Here is a 15,710-nt window from a genome sequence, read left to right as displayed (position 1 = left end):
TTTTTTGCCATTTCTTGGGCCGCTCCCACGGCATATGGAGGCTCCCAGGCTAGGGGTCCAATCGGAGCTGCAGCCACGCCGAATCCGAGCCGCGTCTGCAACCTACACCACACCTCACGGCAACGCCGGATCCTTAACCCACTGAGCAAAGGCTAGGGATCGAATCCGCAACCTCCTGGTTCCTGGTCAGATTCGTTAACCACTGCGCCACGACGGGAACTCCTCAGATCTGTTTCTCTTTAAACGTGTCCTAAAACACGGTTTCTCTACGCCAGTGTTCAGGCCACAGGTTGAGACCCATGCGTGGGGCAGGGCTGGCGACCACAGCCCCTGGGCCATGCGGCCCCGCCTGTTCTGGCCGTCAAGGCATTTTGGGGACACACAGGCCCAGTCGTGGATGTGTCACCGCGTGGCCTTTGGTTCCACGGCCCTCGGCCCACAGGGCCTGAAGCTCTTTATGGAGCTCGTCGGCCCTTTCTCTAGGTCAGTCACACAGGCTTTTGAAAACCATGAGTTGGAAGAGAAGGTTCGCGAAGGCACAGCAGGGGGCTGGAGGCGGCGCCCGCATGGTGGCGCTGGGTGGAGGAGTGCGCCCTTCCTGCTGCCCGGGCTGCCCAAGGGTCGGGGGCGGCTCTGACCGCAGGGAGTGCAGCCCCCGCTCTGACCCCGCAGGAGGAGAGGCTGAAGAAGGAGCTGCGGGTCAAGCTGGAGCTGGCCAGGTTTCTCCAGGACACCATCGAGGAGATGGCCTTGAAGAACAAGGCCGCCACGGGGAACGCCACCAAGGACTTCTCCGCGTTTTTCCAGAAGGTGCTGTGCCGAGCCGTGCCGGCTGCTCCCGTGGGTGCCAAGTGCTGCCTAGGGCCTCGGCCGCCCGCCTCGCCTCGTGGGCCTCGCCGGCCTGGGGCGGCCTGCTCCGCCTCCCTCTTCTCTTCCCACGCGGGCAGGGTGGAGCTCCTGGCCGGCGCTCGGCAGGACGTCTGGGGACCTGGGCACGGGCGCCGCACTGGGGGACACACGTTCTTGCCTGTGTCTCCAGGCTTTGCAGCAGCCCTGGGGGGGCAGCGTGCGGTGAACCTGAGGCCCTGTGGGTGTGATGAGCGGGGGCTGGGCTGGGGTAGAAGGACGGGGCCAGGCCGCACAGGGAGGAGGGCAGGGCCTCTTCCCCCGCCGGGGCTCCGGGACAACGTGGCCGCCGGCGCTCCCGAGGCTGGCGCTTCCAGCCCCTTCTCTCGTATCCTGACTGGAGGTGTGTGGCCGAGGCTGAGGGGGCGCCGGGGTGACCCTCGTGGTTGCTCCGCAGATCCGCGAGACGGGTGAGAGACCGAGCAACGAGGAGATCCTGCGCTTCTCCAAGCTGTTTGAGGACGAGCTGACCCTGGACAACCTCACGCGCCCGCAGCTGGTGGCGCTGTGCAAGCTGCTGGAGCTGCAGTCCATCGGCACCAACAACTTCCTGCGCTTCCAGCTCACCATGCGGCTGCGCTCCATCAAGGCCGACGACAAGGTGAGCCCAGGGGAGCCCGCGCGCGCGGGGGGCTCGTGACGACGCCCCTTCCTCCTGCGCCTGCGGCCGGCGTCCCTGACGAGCTTAGCTCGTCGTGCGCTGCCCTGAAGAACACGCTGATGAAGGCCTGGTACCTGGACGTGGCCCGGGTCTGGATACACCCTGCAAAAGTAGGGCCTAGACCCGAGGCCTCGGAGTGCGAGAGTCCGAAGGTCCCGGGCACCCCGGCCCACGGCCGCCCACCCTCAGCCCCGCCCGCACGCTCAGCTGGGACCGTCCGGCCCACAGCCGGAGCATCTGTCCTCGCTCTCCTGTCTGTCCACCCGCGTCGTCTCCTCCTTGCCTCTTGCAGAGCAGTCAGACGGGCGTCGCCACTCCACCGGCTCCACAGGCTCCCGGCTGCTCCCTGAGCAGCCTCCCCGCCATTGACGCCCGGCTTCCCTGAGGTGTGAGCGTCGAAGGCAAGCAGGTGCCTTCACTGCCGCAGCAGGGCTGGGCCCCGACGGCCTAGCTGCACGCAGCCTCCCCGCCTTCGCTCTCACGCGTGCGCGCGCATCGGCGCTGAGCTGATGCACCTGCGCCGCGTGCTCGTCCTCCCCACGCGGTCCTTCCTGCTGCGTTTCCACGCGGGCCGTTTCCTCCGCCTGAGAAGCCCGCCCCTTAGTTCCTGTTTGTGTGGCGGGGGCTGTGTTAAGCTTCCCTTCTGCAGGGTTTGCAGTCTCTAGAGCTCCAGGCTTGCAGGGGCCTGGGCCTCCGGCCCCTCTGGCCCGTTCCAAGACCCTCTCCCCGCCTCCCCGCTGGGGCGGTGTCAGGAGGGGCCCGAACGAGACTCTCCTGCCCCTCCCAGCCAGGGGGAGCCCCGACTCGACCCACCACTCCCAGTAGAGCCGGACGTGCCTCTTCCCGAGCCCAGCGGGGGCCGCACCGGAAACCTGGCAGAACCAGCAGCACCCCACCTGTCCACGACTGCGACGTCCCCGAGAGCGCAGGCCATGGTTCCCCTAGAAATGGGCATGGCACCCACGTGGGGCCCCACAAGACCTTGACTCACGGGGACCAAGCAGTGCGGGGTAGGGAGGAGCCGAGACTTGGTCTCTGTCACTGGCGTGGCGAGTGTCGTCTGGAGACCGGGTTTGGTTAGGCAGGAAGTGAAACAGCTCAGGCTTTGTGGTTGGAGGATTTGAAATGATTTTTCTGCGCCCAGAAAAGCCAGGCTGAGGGGAGACGTAAATACCTTTGGCCGTTAGTTTGGATCTGTAGGAGCTGGGTTGTCCGTCACGCAGCCTGTGAGCCTCGGAGTTACCCCCGTGCTGGGGTGCTGTCACGGGGCCCACTGGGGAGGAAGGGACGTGATGCCCAGTGTCTTGGCTTCACTTGAAAATCACTCATGCTAAGGCTTCCGTTGTGGCTCAGCAGAAGCGAATCCGACTAGCATCCATCAGGATGCAGGTTTGATTCCTGGCCTCGCTCCCTGGGTTAAGGATCTGTCATTGCCTTGACCTATGAGGTGTAGGTCGCAGACACGGCTCGGATCTGGAGCGGCTGTGGCTGTGGTGCAGGCCGGCAGCTGCAGCTCCAGCTCCGATTCGACCCCTAGCCTGGGAACCTCCATATGCCATGGGTGTGGCCCTAGAAAGACCAAAAAAGAAAAAAAAAAAAAAAAAATCACTCGTGCTGAGAGCCGGGAGGACCCCAGAGTGAATGAAAAAAAAAGGCAGTCAGTCAGTGGATGCCAGTGCTGAGGAGGCAGAACAGAGAAAAGGGATCATTTTGACCACTGGCCACCTCCCCAGCTCAGTGAGTAACACACATCTGCAGACTCAAGAACCTGGCTGAACCTGAGACAGGATGAACCCAGAGAAGCCCCCACCAAGGCACGTAGTCGGATGAGCAAACGCGAAGGACAGGAAGCAATCTTGAAAGCGATGAGGAGGGCGTCTCACCTCCAGAGAAACGACTGCAGTGGTAGCGCATTTCTCACGGAGGCCATGGAGGCCGAAGGACCGGGAAAGTGGTTTTCACTTTGCTGGTGAAACTGTCAACTCCGTCCTCTGTCCAGCGGAAGCAAACCTGAAGTTACAAATTAAAGAAGCAGGAATGAGGGGAAACGAGGCCTCCTCGGCCAAAGGTGCTCCGAGGCGGGGTCAGTGGCAGAGCCGCCCACAGGGAGCCGCGCGCTTCTCCAGCCAGGCCGAGGGGCGGCCGCACGTCCAGCGCGGGCGGCACTGCGATGGGCTTCCAGTGGCACCAAGAGCCACTCCGGGGAGCGGGAGCAGACACTCTGGTGGATCCCCTGCCCCCGGGGAGGTGGGGGAGGGGGACAAACAGGAGGCGTCGAGACCAGACCTGGCGATGGCCTGACCGCCTCGCCAGGGCCTGTGTCCCACGCGGCGCGCTCGGTTTTGAAGAAGGTGATGGCCCGTGTGGCTCCCCCAGGAGTTACATGCCGTGCGGTCTCGCTGCTGTGGTGTCCTTCCAATGACGAGCGAGTCCCAGGGGTGGCGGGTCCCAGGGCTCGAGGGGGCGGGCGCTGCTTTCTGCCCGACTGGCTCGCCGTCGCGGCCCGGCTGTGTTTCCCACGCGTTATCCCGGGAGGGAGCTCCCGGCTGCACGTCCAGCCGCCGACATCCTCCCGTGGAGCGCAGGCCCCGTAGCGTCCACCTCACGGGACCTCTGTGGGGCTCACGGGGCAGAGGTGGCGCTGCCGCCCGTGTTCCTCCTCCCCCCCAGCCCCCTCGAAACCAGCTCCGTGTCCTCCGTCTCTGGGACACCCTGTCTGCCTTCCCCCTTTGTCTCCGGGACCTCAGGTCGAGTAGGAAGGCAGGGTCAGAGACCTCCTCAGGACCGGGCTCACCCCGGTCCCCATCCCGCCTCTTCCGCGGCTGGGTCGCCGTGCTGCGGGGGGGGGAGTGGGGTGCCCCCGGGCCCTCCCCTGACTGTGGGGAGGCTCCGGGCCAGAGAGCACAGCCTGGGGGTCAGGTGTCTTCATCTCCGCGTCGATTCTGGCTGTGGACCCCGGGGTCTCTGCCCTCTGTCAGATGGGTCTGGTCCCTGCGGACCCAGAACAGGGACCTTGGTGGCCGAGGCGTACCTTGTGCTGGGCAGAGCGTATCGGGAAGGAGGCTTGTAATCAGACACGTCCTGCTGGCGCGACGGTCAGCAGCACAGACCCGCGGGGCGCCTTCCGCTGGCTCATGAGTGCCTTTCGCCGGCAGCTCATCTCCGAGGAGGGGGTGGACAGCCTCAACGTCAAGGAGCTGCAGGCGGCGTGTCGGGCGCGTGGCATGCGGGCCCTGGGTGTCACGGAAGACCGTCTGCGGGACCAACTGAAGCAGGTGCGTGGGGGGCTCTGTCCCAGCGGAGGCAGGAGCCCCGGGCCCCCTCTGGCCTTCAGCTCCCACCGCTGCTGGCGGCTCCTGGGGGTCGCTCTGATTGCCCTTGGCTGGCATCCCCTCCTCCCGGGGTTCTGTGCCCACGTGAGCCCTAGGTCAGCTCCCTTTGAGGTGCTGTGGGCTGTCTCAGTTGAGGCCGGGGCCAGCCTGTAGGATCTGAGATCAGACACTGGCTGGGCCACAGTCACAGCATCTCGGCGTCACGTCAGGGCACAGGGTGCCGGCTGGACACTGGGGGCGGGGGACACGCACTCTCCCCTTGTCACTGATCTTGTCGTCTGGGTCTCCTCGCAGACCCTCCCCGAGTCAGGGCACCCTGGGTCCGTGGCACACTTGGGGTGTTGGGCACTGGGGCATTTTGGTCGCCAAGGCTCGTGTGTCTTCCTTCTCGAACCATTTTAGTCCCTTCCCCGCTCTTAGAATCTTCTGTTCTGCGTCCGCTTCGTGTGCAGGCGTCTTTTTGTCAGCTGGAGCTGTCTGTGCTCCTAAAACACTCGGTCGGCGCCTGGCTCACAGCAGACAGACCTTGAGTGCTGAACAAACTCCAAATGTCGCTTTTTTTTTTTTAATCTTTTGTTGGCCGTACCTGCGGCATATGGAACATTCCAGACTAGGGGTCGAATCCTAGCTCCAGCTGCCGGCCTGCACCACAGCAGCGCAGGATCCGAGCCGCGTCTGTGACCTACACTGCAGTTCACCATAGTGTCAGATCCTTAACCCACTGAGCGGGGCCAGGGGTTGAACCTGCGTCCTCTCAGGTACTCGTCGGGCTCGTTACTGCTGAGCCACGACAGGAACTCCTCCTTGTGCCGCTTTTAACTGAAAGGCTCTGTAACGGAATCCGGTGGTCTGGTCCCGCGGCCTCCCTGCAGCAACTGCCGCTCTCATGGGACTGCGTGAGGCCGCAGTCGTTTAGTGCAGCAGGGAGCAGGCCTTTCAGAGCTGGAGGTGGCTTTTTTGGAGGCGCGCTCGCTCTGGCCATGGGAGGGTCTGTCCGCTCAGGCACTGCTGTGGCTGTGCCGCTGGTCGCCTCCCCCCCGCCACATGAACCAGAGCAGAGAGGACCGTCCCGGGGCTGAAAGCCCTCCGGCCGGGTCCCAGGAGACCGGGCAGGAGGAGGCCCGCGGGTGAGTCTGGGCCTTGGACCTGCAATTGCAGTGGCTGGAGCTCCACCTGCACCAGGAGATCCCCACGTCTCTGCTCATCCTGTCCCGGGCCATGTACCTTCCGGACACGCTCTCGCCCGCCGACCAGCTCAAGTCCACCTTGCAGACCCTCCCCGAGATCGTGGTGCGTGTGCCGGGGCCCCTCACCCGCTCCTGGGACGCCGCCGCCCGTCCTGTCTCGCTGCCTGCCCGTTGCCGCCTGTGGCGGGCAGGCCCTGCGATGGGCACGGCTGGTGGCTGGGGGTGCAGGGCGCACAGGTGTGGCCGGTCCCAGCGCCCTGGCTGCTGTGGCGGGGCCGCGCTCACGGGCGTCCCCTCTCTCAAGGCGAAGGAGGCCCAGGTGAAAGCGGCCGAGGTGGAGGGCGAGCAGGTGGACAACAAGGCCAAGCTGGAGGCCACGCTGCAGGAGGAGGAGGCCATCCGGCAGGAGCACCGGGAGAAGGAGCTGCAGAGGCTCTCGCAGGCGGCGGTGAGCGGCTCTGCGCGGCTGGGGCCGGTCTGAGGGGCGGGTGGGCAGGCGGCCCTGCGGGCCACGGGCAGTGAGCGGGCCGCCGTCTTTGGCTGGGGTGCCAGGCAGCGCAGGCGGCTGGCTCAACCCAAGGCGGATGCTGGAGGCCCTGACGGCTTCATGGAGGGTCTCCGTGGCCGGTCAGTGCTGGCGCAGATGCAGGAGCCTCGGGGTCGCGCCTGGCCCATCCTGCGCGCGTGTGCCTCTGGCCAGCGGACCTGTGCTGGCGTGGACATCCGGGAAGGCGGCTGCTCTGATGGCGGTGCTGAGCCGGCAGCGGCCTTGCGTTTCAGAAGGAAGCGGAGCCCGAAGTGTTGGCAGAAGCTGCCCCTGGGGGGCCGGCGGCTGAGCGGCAGCCAGAAGTGCCCGGCGTGATCCTGCCGACAGAGGCCCTGAGGGACGCCGCGCCTGTGCTGGAAGGCCTGAAGGTAACAGCGCTGCCCACCGGAGGGAGCAGCGTCGAGCGTGCAGGAGGGACGAGCCTGCCGCCAGCAGGCCTGCAGCCTGGCTACTTAGGGTGACCAGGGACGGTCGTGGGACCAGGAGTGAGGCCACAGGTCGGACATGTTCCTGGGAGACCTGATGTGGAAGGGCGAGCCGGGCTTGGCCCGAGAGCCTGGAGGCTGAGGCGCCCACATGGAGGGCGCCCGGGGAGGCTGTGGTGGTCCCTCCCAGAGGCCGGCTGTGCCGTCCCCGTCCCCAGTGCCCTGCGCTGGGGAGCCCTGGGGTGCTCGCTTCTGGCAGCCTCGCCGTCCTGGTGGTAGCCCTGGCTCCCCTGGAGGCCTGGAGGCGCCTTCTGCCTTGGAGCCGCAGGGCCCTGGAGCGGGCAGCACGAGGGCCGGGCTGCTCTTGCAGGCGTGCTGGGTGGAGGACATGCTCACTGGACAGATGGCAGCATCCATTTGGCAGTTGGATGGCAGATATACGTCTGGGGATTCTCGGAGCGGGTGGGGGCCCGGGGTCCTCGGCATTGAGAGGTCGGGGTGGTGAGGCCTTGGGGTTCCCCCGGGGGTCGAGCATGTTGACACCTGGGTGGAGGGATGGGCTTTGTCAGATGTGCTGAGGGCCAGGTGGAAGCGGCCTGAGGGTTGACCCCTGATGGACAGCATGGTGGAGGGCAAGCCCTGCTGTAGGGTCTCAGGAGCGGGAGGGTGCCAGCCTCCTCCAGGCCTGTGGGAAGGGAGGGCCCCTGGGGAGGGCACGGGGGCGCTGGGCATCAGAGAGGAGTCAGGCTGTCTACGTGAGAAGAGAAGCAGGAGCACTGGGGCTCTTCTGAAGCGGGCTGTGGGCTGCAGAGGCGGCATGGGGAGGGTGGGCCGCGATGGAAGGGCTGTGTAGCTCAGGATGAGCCTGGGGCACCTCTGTTTCACCCCCATAAAGGCCCTGGCCTGTGGGGAGGCCACCCTGAAACACGGCCCAGGAGACAGTCAAAGAGTAGCACACGGTGTCAATGACATGAGGGTGGCAGGAACAGGGACCCGGGAGCCTGGCCCACCTGGGCTCGAAGAGGGACCCTGGGAAGGGTCAGGGACCAAGGTAGTGGGGTCGCTTCAAAGGCGGTATGGGGCCAGGAAGCTCAGAAGCGGGCCTGGTCAGGCCCAAAGAGCGTGGTTCTGGGGGCAGGGATCACCCATCAGCAGTGGTGCCCGGACGGTTGGCTGTCTCCAGGGAAACAGATGCATCCCACTTCCAGCGGATTCAACTTTAGATGCGAAAGGACGTTCAGACTCTCAGGAGAGCTGTGAGCTAAGGATTGCCAAGGGCGTCTTAGCAAGAGGCACAGGCCTTTAAAAACCAAGAGCCTTGCTTGTTGCAAAGTTGCCACGAAATGCGGGAGCAGCAGTTTCCCGTTGGCAGCGCAGGCCTGGGGCTCGTCAGTCCTGCCCACGTCTCTCATACCGAGAACCCGAATAGCTCCAGGCAAGCGGGTTCGGCCAGACCCCTGTGGCTTCAGGGGTGAAGGTCCGGACTGGGGGGCACGAACACGTCCTGCTCTGCAGCCTCAGCAGCACGCTGGAGAGAAGGGAGGGTCCTGAGAAGAGCCCACCTGACACCGAAGCCAGATGGACACGGGCCCTCGAGACAGGCCCGCTCCCGGACACAGGAGCCGCTCCCTCTCAAGCCCCCAGCCAACGAGCGGCCACTCCTCTGCTGCAGGGATGCTGCGTCCGGGCCTCTGGGTTTGTCCGGGGTGCAGATGCAGTCGGTGTGACGCCCGCCTTAGCAGACCCCAGGGGAGCAACTGTTCCATCTTCTCAGCGGGTGCACAGAAAGCCCCCGACAGACTCCGGAGCTGCTTTTGAACCAGTGGAGGTTTCCCTTCTAGAGCAGCGCCTGCAGTCAGGCGACGCCCAGGGGTGGGGCCGCCAAGACCTTGCGCTCGCCCGGCCCAGCACTGGCCTGAGGTTCTGGCAGGAGGACGGTTAAGAAAAACCCAAGCTCTCGTCGTCGTGAGGCTCCGTGTTCCCAGGCGACGTGGGCGTCTGAGGTGAACTGCACTTCTCTGTGCTGGCGTGAGGGCTCCGACTGGAGCTCAGAGCAGCGTGTCGCACGGCAGCCCCCAGACGAACTTCTTAGGCATAACTTGGAAAATAGGGGCCAAGACGTGTGCAGCTCCAGGACCGGTGCGGACGCCGCTGCACGTTGCTGAGGTCGATGAACAGCACTAAGTCGAGGAGAGCGTCCCTGGGCGCCGACGGGCACTTGAGGTTGGTGTGGTGGGAACACGGGCGTTCCCGTCCGCGCCCAGCGGGTGAGGAACCCGGCTAGCATCCACGAGTTCGCAGCTTCAGCTTCAGTCTCTGGCCTTGCTCAGTGGGCTAGGGATCTGGCGTCGCTGTGCCCATGGCTGTGGGGCAGGCCGGCAGCTGCAGCCCCAGTTTGACCCCTAGCCTGGGAACCTCCATGCCATGTGTGGGGCCCTAAAAAAGAAATGCAGATTCATTGCAAGACTCGTGTGGACATTCAGAGGACCTGAAATGGGCAAGACAGCAGACGAGCGAGTTTGGCTTCGGCCCTGAGTGGAGCATTCTCGGCTGGCGGTCAGCAGGAAGGACGACCGCACTCCACGCGGCTGATCTGAGCGTGGGGCCCCCGGAAGTCGCTCAGCATATCCTGGGCCAGAGTTGGTCGTGTGGGGAGGGCTTGGGCACGAGCAACGTTGGGGCCGCCGGTGCCTCTGTTGGGGGGGCCCCCGATGGTTCCCACCTGTCCGGCGGGGGGCCTTGGAGGGGGTGCACGCGTGGGCAAGCCTTCAGGGAGCAGGCGGGCGAGTCCCCTCGTCGCGGTTGGTTGTGCTTGTTTTCTTACCAGGAAGAGGAGATCACTCAGGAGGAGATTGACCTACTCAGCGACGCCTGCTCGAAACTGAAGGAGCAGAAGAAATCCTTGACCAAGGAGAAGGAGGAGCTGGAGCTGCTGAAGGAGGACGTCCAGGACTACAGCCAGGTGCGCGGGGCCGCGGGGGCGGCGCGGCTGGAGGACCGGCCGCCAGCCAGGGTCCGTGGAGCCTGCGTCCCGCAGGCCGAGCTGGTCGTGGGCGAGCACTGGGCGAAGTCACCCGTGCTCAGAGGCGCCTCCCCCCTGCGGGTGACGAGCACCCGCCCTTTTACTTGCTAAACCCTCGAAGGTATCAGGTGACTGTCTAGTCACGTGATGCGGGAGCCTGATTTCTCTTCGTGATTGCCCGAGACTTCTTTTTAGAAATAGTAGGGCTTTCTTTTTGAGATCGGTCAAAGTAATGTGCTCTTTTTTGCTCTTTGATGGCGTCTTGCATGGAACCCGGTGGTTGTCAGAAACAGCCTCGCTCTCCTCCCCGCCTCCCACCCTGCCCTGAGACACTTGCTCGTGGGCAGACCCTGACGGGGGGTTGAAGACGACGCTCCCCTTCCTTCCGTCCTACGTCCGTTCATTCCTCCTTTTAGGTGCTCCCCAGTGGCTCCGCAGGTCGAGGACCCGGCATTGTCACTGCTCTGGCCTGGGTTCAGTCCCTCACTTGAAATCTATCCCTTTAGGAGTTCCCGTCGTGGCGCAGTGGTTAACGAATCCGACTGGGAACCATGAGGTTGCGGGTTTGATCCCGGGCCTTGCTCAGTGGGTTAAGGATCCAGCGTTGCCGTGAGCTGTGGTGTAGGTCGCAGATGCGGCTCGGATCCCAAGTTGCTGTGGCTCTGGCATAGGCTGGCGGCTGCAGCTCAATTCGACCCCTAGCTTGGGAACCCCCATATGTCGCGGGAGCGGCCCAAGAAATGGGAAAAAGACAAAAAAATAGTAAATAAGTACATAAATAAAAAGCAGGAAGAAAGTTGGAGTCAGAACAGGGTCCATTTCCTTTGCTGCAAAAGCAGTGTTTGAGTTTGCAAAGATAAGAACACATCCACACGGGAGATTCGAATACGCCTGCGACTCTGTGGCTGGAGTTAGTGGGTCTGCCCCACGCACAGCCTGGCCCTTCCTGCTCTGGAGCCGTAGCTTATGTTAATGCAGTTATAATTTTATTAGGACCTGCAGGAGATCAAGAAGGAACTTTCAAAGACTGGCAGAGAAATATACGTGGAAGAGTCTAAAGCCAGCAAGAGGCTGACGAAGCGGGTACAGCAGATGATCGGACAGATGGACGGGCTGCTGGCCCAGCTGGAGGCCAGTCAGGAGGCCGGCAGGCTGGGCCTGGCCGCCGAGGGCTCGCCTGCGGGGTGAGTGTGGGCCCCGGGAGGCCGCAGCCTTCCTCGCTCCGGAGCCCACTTCTCAGCCTTGGGGACCAAGCACTGCGCCCTCTGACCTGGCGGCACCAGCCAGAGCCCAGCCAGTCCCACCTCTCTGTGAGGTCTTCCCTGCACACGTGTGTGTGTCTCTCTCTCACACGCACACGCCTGTGCTTCAGCACCATCAGTCCTCATCTGCAGGACCACAGCTGTGGCTTGCCTGCGCCCCGTTTCCACCGTAGCCCACACTTTGCTCCAGGCCGCCATCAAGCTGGCCCTTCCACAGCGTACCTGGGATCCGAGCTCCCTGGGAACCCTGGCTGCGCCCGCCCCTCCTCCCCCACCCCACTCAGCCCCCCTGGGTGCCTGTCGCCTCAGCTCCTCAGGCCCTCTTGCCCCTCCCTCCTGCTGAGCGCCCTGGGCCCAGCCAGGCCCTCGGGACCGGCTCTGCCCGGGGGCGGGGGGGTTAGGGGGTCCCAGACGCCTGGGAAGGAGGTGGCCAGGTGAGTGCGTCACCCCCAGGCAGTGACACTCAGCACTGATGGGAGCCAGGCCCCCTCATTTTGAGCCCCGGTGTCCAGGGCTGGGCGGGCTGGCTGCAGGGCCTCTGCTGTCCTCGTTTCAGGCCCTCCCCCAAGGCAAGGTCAGTGTCCCCTCTGGGGTCGACCTGCTGTGCTCTGTGGGTGCAGACAGGCCCGAGGACCCCATGTAGCAGGGGTGGGGCTCTGTCCTTGTCCCCGTTGGCAAGGCCGGCCTTGCTTGGGGGGCCCCGGATGGAGTGGTGCCTGCTGTTTCTGTGTCCGAGTCGGCCGGGTGTTGCCAGAGGAAGGGGCAGGGGAGCCCTGGGTGGGAGGGGCCGCGGGGGCCGTGAGGCCAGGGGTGCAGCCAGCCAGCCGCGTGCTGCCGTGTCCCCAGGGAGACGGTCATCAGCGTCGCCGAGCTCATCAGCGCCATGAAGCAGATCAGGCACATTCCCGAGAGCAAGCTCATCAGCCTGGCCGCGGCCCTGGATGAGAACCGGGACGGCAAGATCAACATCGACGACCTGGTCAAGGTGGGCGGCGCTTGCCTCCTGGCCTCCGCCCGGGAGCCCCGGGCCCTCGCTTTGCACGCCCCGCCTGGAGGCCCTGCCCTCCGGCCGGCCTCCGCAGCCGGTCCCGGCCTCTCGGGGCCCTGGCCGGGTCTGGGGCGACGGGGCGTCGGCAGCCCCAGGAGAGGAGCCGCAGGACGCTGGTGGGTGTGGGGGCCGAGAGGGTCCCTGGGGCCGAGAGGGCGGGCAGCTTCGAGACCTGGAGTGGGCTCCTCCTCGTCAAGAAGTCTGAGCTCCCGTGTGGGCACCTTCCTGCAGCAAAGGCTGGGGGCCGAGCCCACGTCCCCGCCCCTTCCTGAGGCCCCCCTGTGACATCCCGGCACACTCCGCCCTGAGCAGGGGCCGGAGTCGCAGCCTGGCCGAGCTGTTGGGGCCCCTTGCCCGCGTTCCCCAGCGGCACGAGGCCCGCCTGCCACCCGCCGCTGGCACGGCTGCCTTCGTCCTCCCGTTCTCCGGGCTCCCTCCTAACCTGGTGTCTTCTAGCCGGGCCTGGGGCTTTGGAGCCTGTTGGCTCCTGGGGGTGGGTGGGGGTCCGGTCCTCAGAAGACCCGGGGCCCCTGGGGGTTCGGTGCAGCGTGCGCGTGCCTCGGCGCGGCCCGTCCCCCGCCGTGGTCAGCGGGGGGGCACTGCGCCGCGGGGCAGAGCCACCCCTGAGTCCCTGCGCCCTCCCGTGTGTGCAGGTGATCGAGCTGGTGGACAAGGAAGACATTCACATCTCCACCAGCCAGGTGGCCGAGATCGTGGCCCTGCTGGAGAAGGAGGGGAAGGTGGAGGCCAAGGCCAAGGAGAAGGCCAAGGAGCAGGAGGCGGCCGAGGTGAAGAACTAGCGCCAGCCCGGCTGGCGGGCACCTCAGTGGCCAGGGCGCCTGCCTCCGTCCAGCCACAGTGACCCTGAGGAGAGGGATTGCTTTGAAGTGGTTCTTAGAGACAGATCTAATATTTTGTCTGGAATAAATCGGAAGCTTCATAATCAAGTAATTTTTAATTTTCATCATTCCACGAAGATTCAGTCGGCCTGGGCCGCCGCGCCCCCAGGAGCCCTCACCGGATTCCCCGGGCGGCGCCGCTGCCACCACCGCCGTCCAGCGGGGGTCGTGACCCTGCCCGGGCCGCGGCCGCGAGGAGAGAGGACCGGCCGCCTGGACTCCGCGTCCCTGGAGCCCTCGGTGTGCGGGCGGGGCCGCGCCGGCTCCGCGGGCCCGGGTGGCCCCTCCGCCGGTGAGGAAGCGCGTCCGTCCGTCCGTCCGTCCGTCCCCGTGGCCTCCGGAGACGCACTTCCCGGGCAAGAGCGTCGCCATCTCCCACAAGCCCTTCCCACGCGAGCATGCAGGCTCCTCCCTGATTTTCCTTTGGTTTTCTCAGCGAGTCTCTGAACCCGTGAACGCTCAGGACTCCCTCCCGCGCTGGTCGGGCCCCTCCGAGGAAAGGAACGCGAGTTGTCAGCTTTGTCGTGCGCTTGTCGTGCTGTCGCGGAGGTTTCGCCCCCCACCTGAGGCATGTGGACGTCCCGGGGATCCGATCTGAGCCGCAGCCGTGACCGCACCACAGCTAGAGTCACACCGGATCCTCTAACCCACCGCTCGGGCCGGGGCTCGGACCCGAGCCGCCACCCGCTGCGCCACAGCGGGAGCTCCCGTCGGCAGGGCCGAGCGGCCCGAGGCGCCGCGTCTCACCGCCCCCGTGGGTGTCCGGGGTGGATCTCCCTGTGTCGGCAGTCGGCTGGGCCCTGGCTGCTCTGCGGCAGGAGACCCTCCGAGTGCCCGCGTCGCCTCCCCGCTTTGAGGGGCCCGCGAGGCCCGGCCCCCCTGCGTGCAGTGTGGCAGCTCGGGCCGCTGCTGCCCTGCCTTGTCAGGCTCCTCCGAAGGCCGCGGTCAGAGAGAGGCCGGACCTGAGAGCGGCCAGCTTAGCCGAGAGAGGACGAGGACGGAGGGGCAGCTCTGAGATTACGTGAAACCGCTCAGCCGCTGAAGACGAGACTTGACAAGATAGGAGCGAGGTTCTGTGTTCTCAGACGCAGCCTTTACATGGAACAGCCGCTGTCTGAAGGGGTCTGGTTCACCTGTTGAAGAGGCAGGTCCCGGATGCTTGGTTGCGGTTAGTGAGGTATCTCGCGCTTAGCGGGCCGGCCTGGTCGTCAGCCGGGCGAGGGCTTTGCTGGTGAGCTGGGTGGCAGCAGCGGCTCCCGGCTCCGGCCTCCCCTCGCGGCCACGGCCAGGCCCTCTCGGTGTCCCCCAGCTCTGGAGCTGCCCTCCCAGAACCCATCTTCTCGGCGAGACCAGCTCCGGCGGGACCCTCCTTCGGCTTCTGTGACGTCGGCTTCCCTCTTCGCTGCTTTCACGGCCGTGGACTTTATGTGTCACAGGGGTAACGAGTGGTGGCTCCGAAACCAGAGCTTCCGTGTCCGAGCCGCGGGGAGCAGCCGTCGGGTGGCCGAGCGCCTCCCTGCGCTTTCTCGGGAGGGCGCCTGTGTCCTCAGCAGCAGAGATGCTGGGCCGGCTCGAAAGCGGGTTGGGAATCCTTGGCGTGTCTCCACCTGCACTCCACGCGACGCCCACTTTCTTATCAGGGACTCAGAAAGTGGGCGCGTCGCTCCGAGTCCCTTTGGAAACATCAGAGTCCGGACTCTTTAGAAACGAGGGCGCCTTGTAACTTGTGAAGAGTAACTCCAGGTAGTGCTGCTCCCAGCAGGGCCCCGGGGCCGGCCGCCGGCTCCGTCTGCGTGTTCTCCAGGGGCCCTGGGGCCGGCGTCGCCGCGGGCTGTGTGTCAACGCCTTTTTTAGAAATAGTGTTTTTATTAAAATATCAAATTAATGTTCCCATAACAGCCCAAGCGAGATGCCTGAACCAGACGACACCAGCCGTCAGGGTGGGAAAGGCAGAGTTGTCTGGCCTGGCAGCAGGAGGGGTGGCGAGGGGGCCTCGGGTCTGGACAGGCTGTCTCGTGGCCGGACTCCAGAAGGAGCCGCGCCTTCCAGCCCTCAGCCCCGGCCCCAGTGTGCCCTGCCTGTCCCCTCAGACCGCGCGTGACTAGACACGGTCTGTTGTCAGCAGGTTTAATAAATACTGTCTCGGTGACCTGTCTGCCCTGCTGGTTAGTTGGTTCGGGTTGGTGAGGCAGCTGCTGCCTGACCCAGCCCTCGGCTCCCCGCAGCCTTCTGTGGACACCTTGGGCCTGGGCGCGTCCCTGGGTGGCCTGGGCTGGGACCCTGGCCGAGGGGTCCCCCAGGAGGGTAGAATCTGTCCTGAAAGACTCTCAGGGCCCTAGGGACAGGGTGGCATTGCCCAAGGGCCGTGCCCTCCATTGTCTCAGGGTCCCCAGCCAAGCCTGGGCAGGGCTTGAGAGCCAT

At 65.3% G+C, this 15,710-nt stretch overlaps 1 protein-coding gene across 3 annotated transcripts in view; it reads left to right on the top strand.

The window, feature by feature from the left end:
• LETM1 (leucine zipper and EF-hand containing transmembrane protein 1) overlaps positions 1-15,438 on the top strand; it is a 28,323-nt gene extending 12,885 nt beyond the window's left edge. Inside the window, exons 5-14 of one of the 3 annotated variants that reach the window (XM_013978459.2) lie at positions 673-810; positions 1,304-1,507; positions 4,723-4,842; positions 6,058-6,189; positions 6,391-6,534; positions 6,870-7,001; positions 9,886-10,020; positions 11,074-11,264; positions 12,189-12,327; positions 13,044-15,438. In XM_013978459.2, coding sequence (XP_013833913.2) covers positions 673-810; positions 1,304-1,507; positions 4,723-4,842; positions 6,058-6,189; positions 6,391-6,534; positions 6,870-7,001; positions 9,886-10,020; positions 11,074-11,264; positions 12,189-12,327; positions 13,044-13,190 — 1,482 coding nt within the window. In that variant the 3' untranslated portion in view covers positions 13,191-15,438. 3 annotated transcript variants of the gene reach the window in all.

Source organism: Sus scrofa, chromosome 8 (genome assembly GCF_000003025.6).
Source record: "Sus scrofa isolate TJ Tabasco breed Duroc chromosome 8, Sscrofa11.1, whole genome shotgun sequence".
In the NCBI taxonomy this organism is placed as follows: domain Eukaryota; kingdom Metazoa; phylum Chordata; class Mammalia; order Artiodactyla; family Suidae; genus Sus; species Sus scrofa.
Note: the sequence above shows the minus strand (reverse complement) of the source record. Positions and strands in the feature narration are given on the sequence as shown.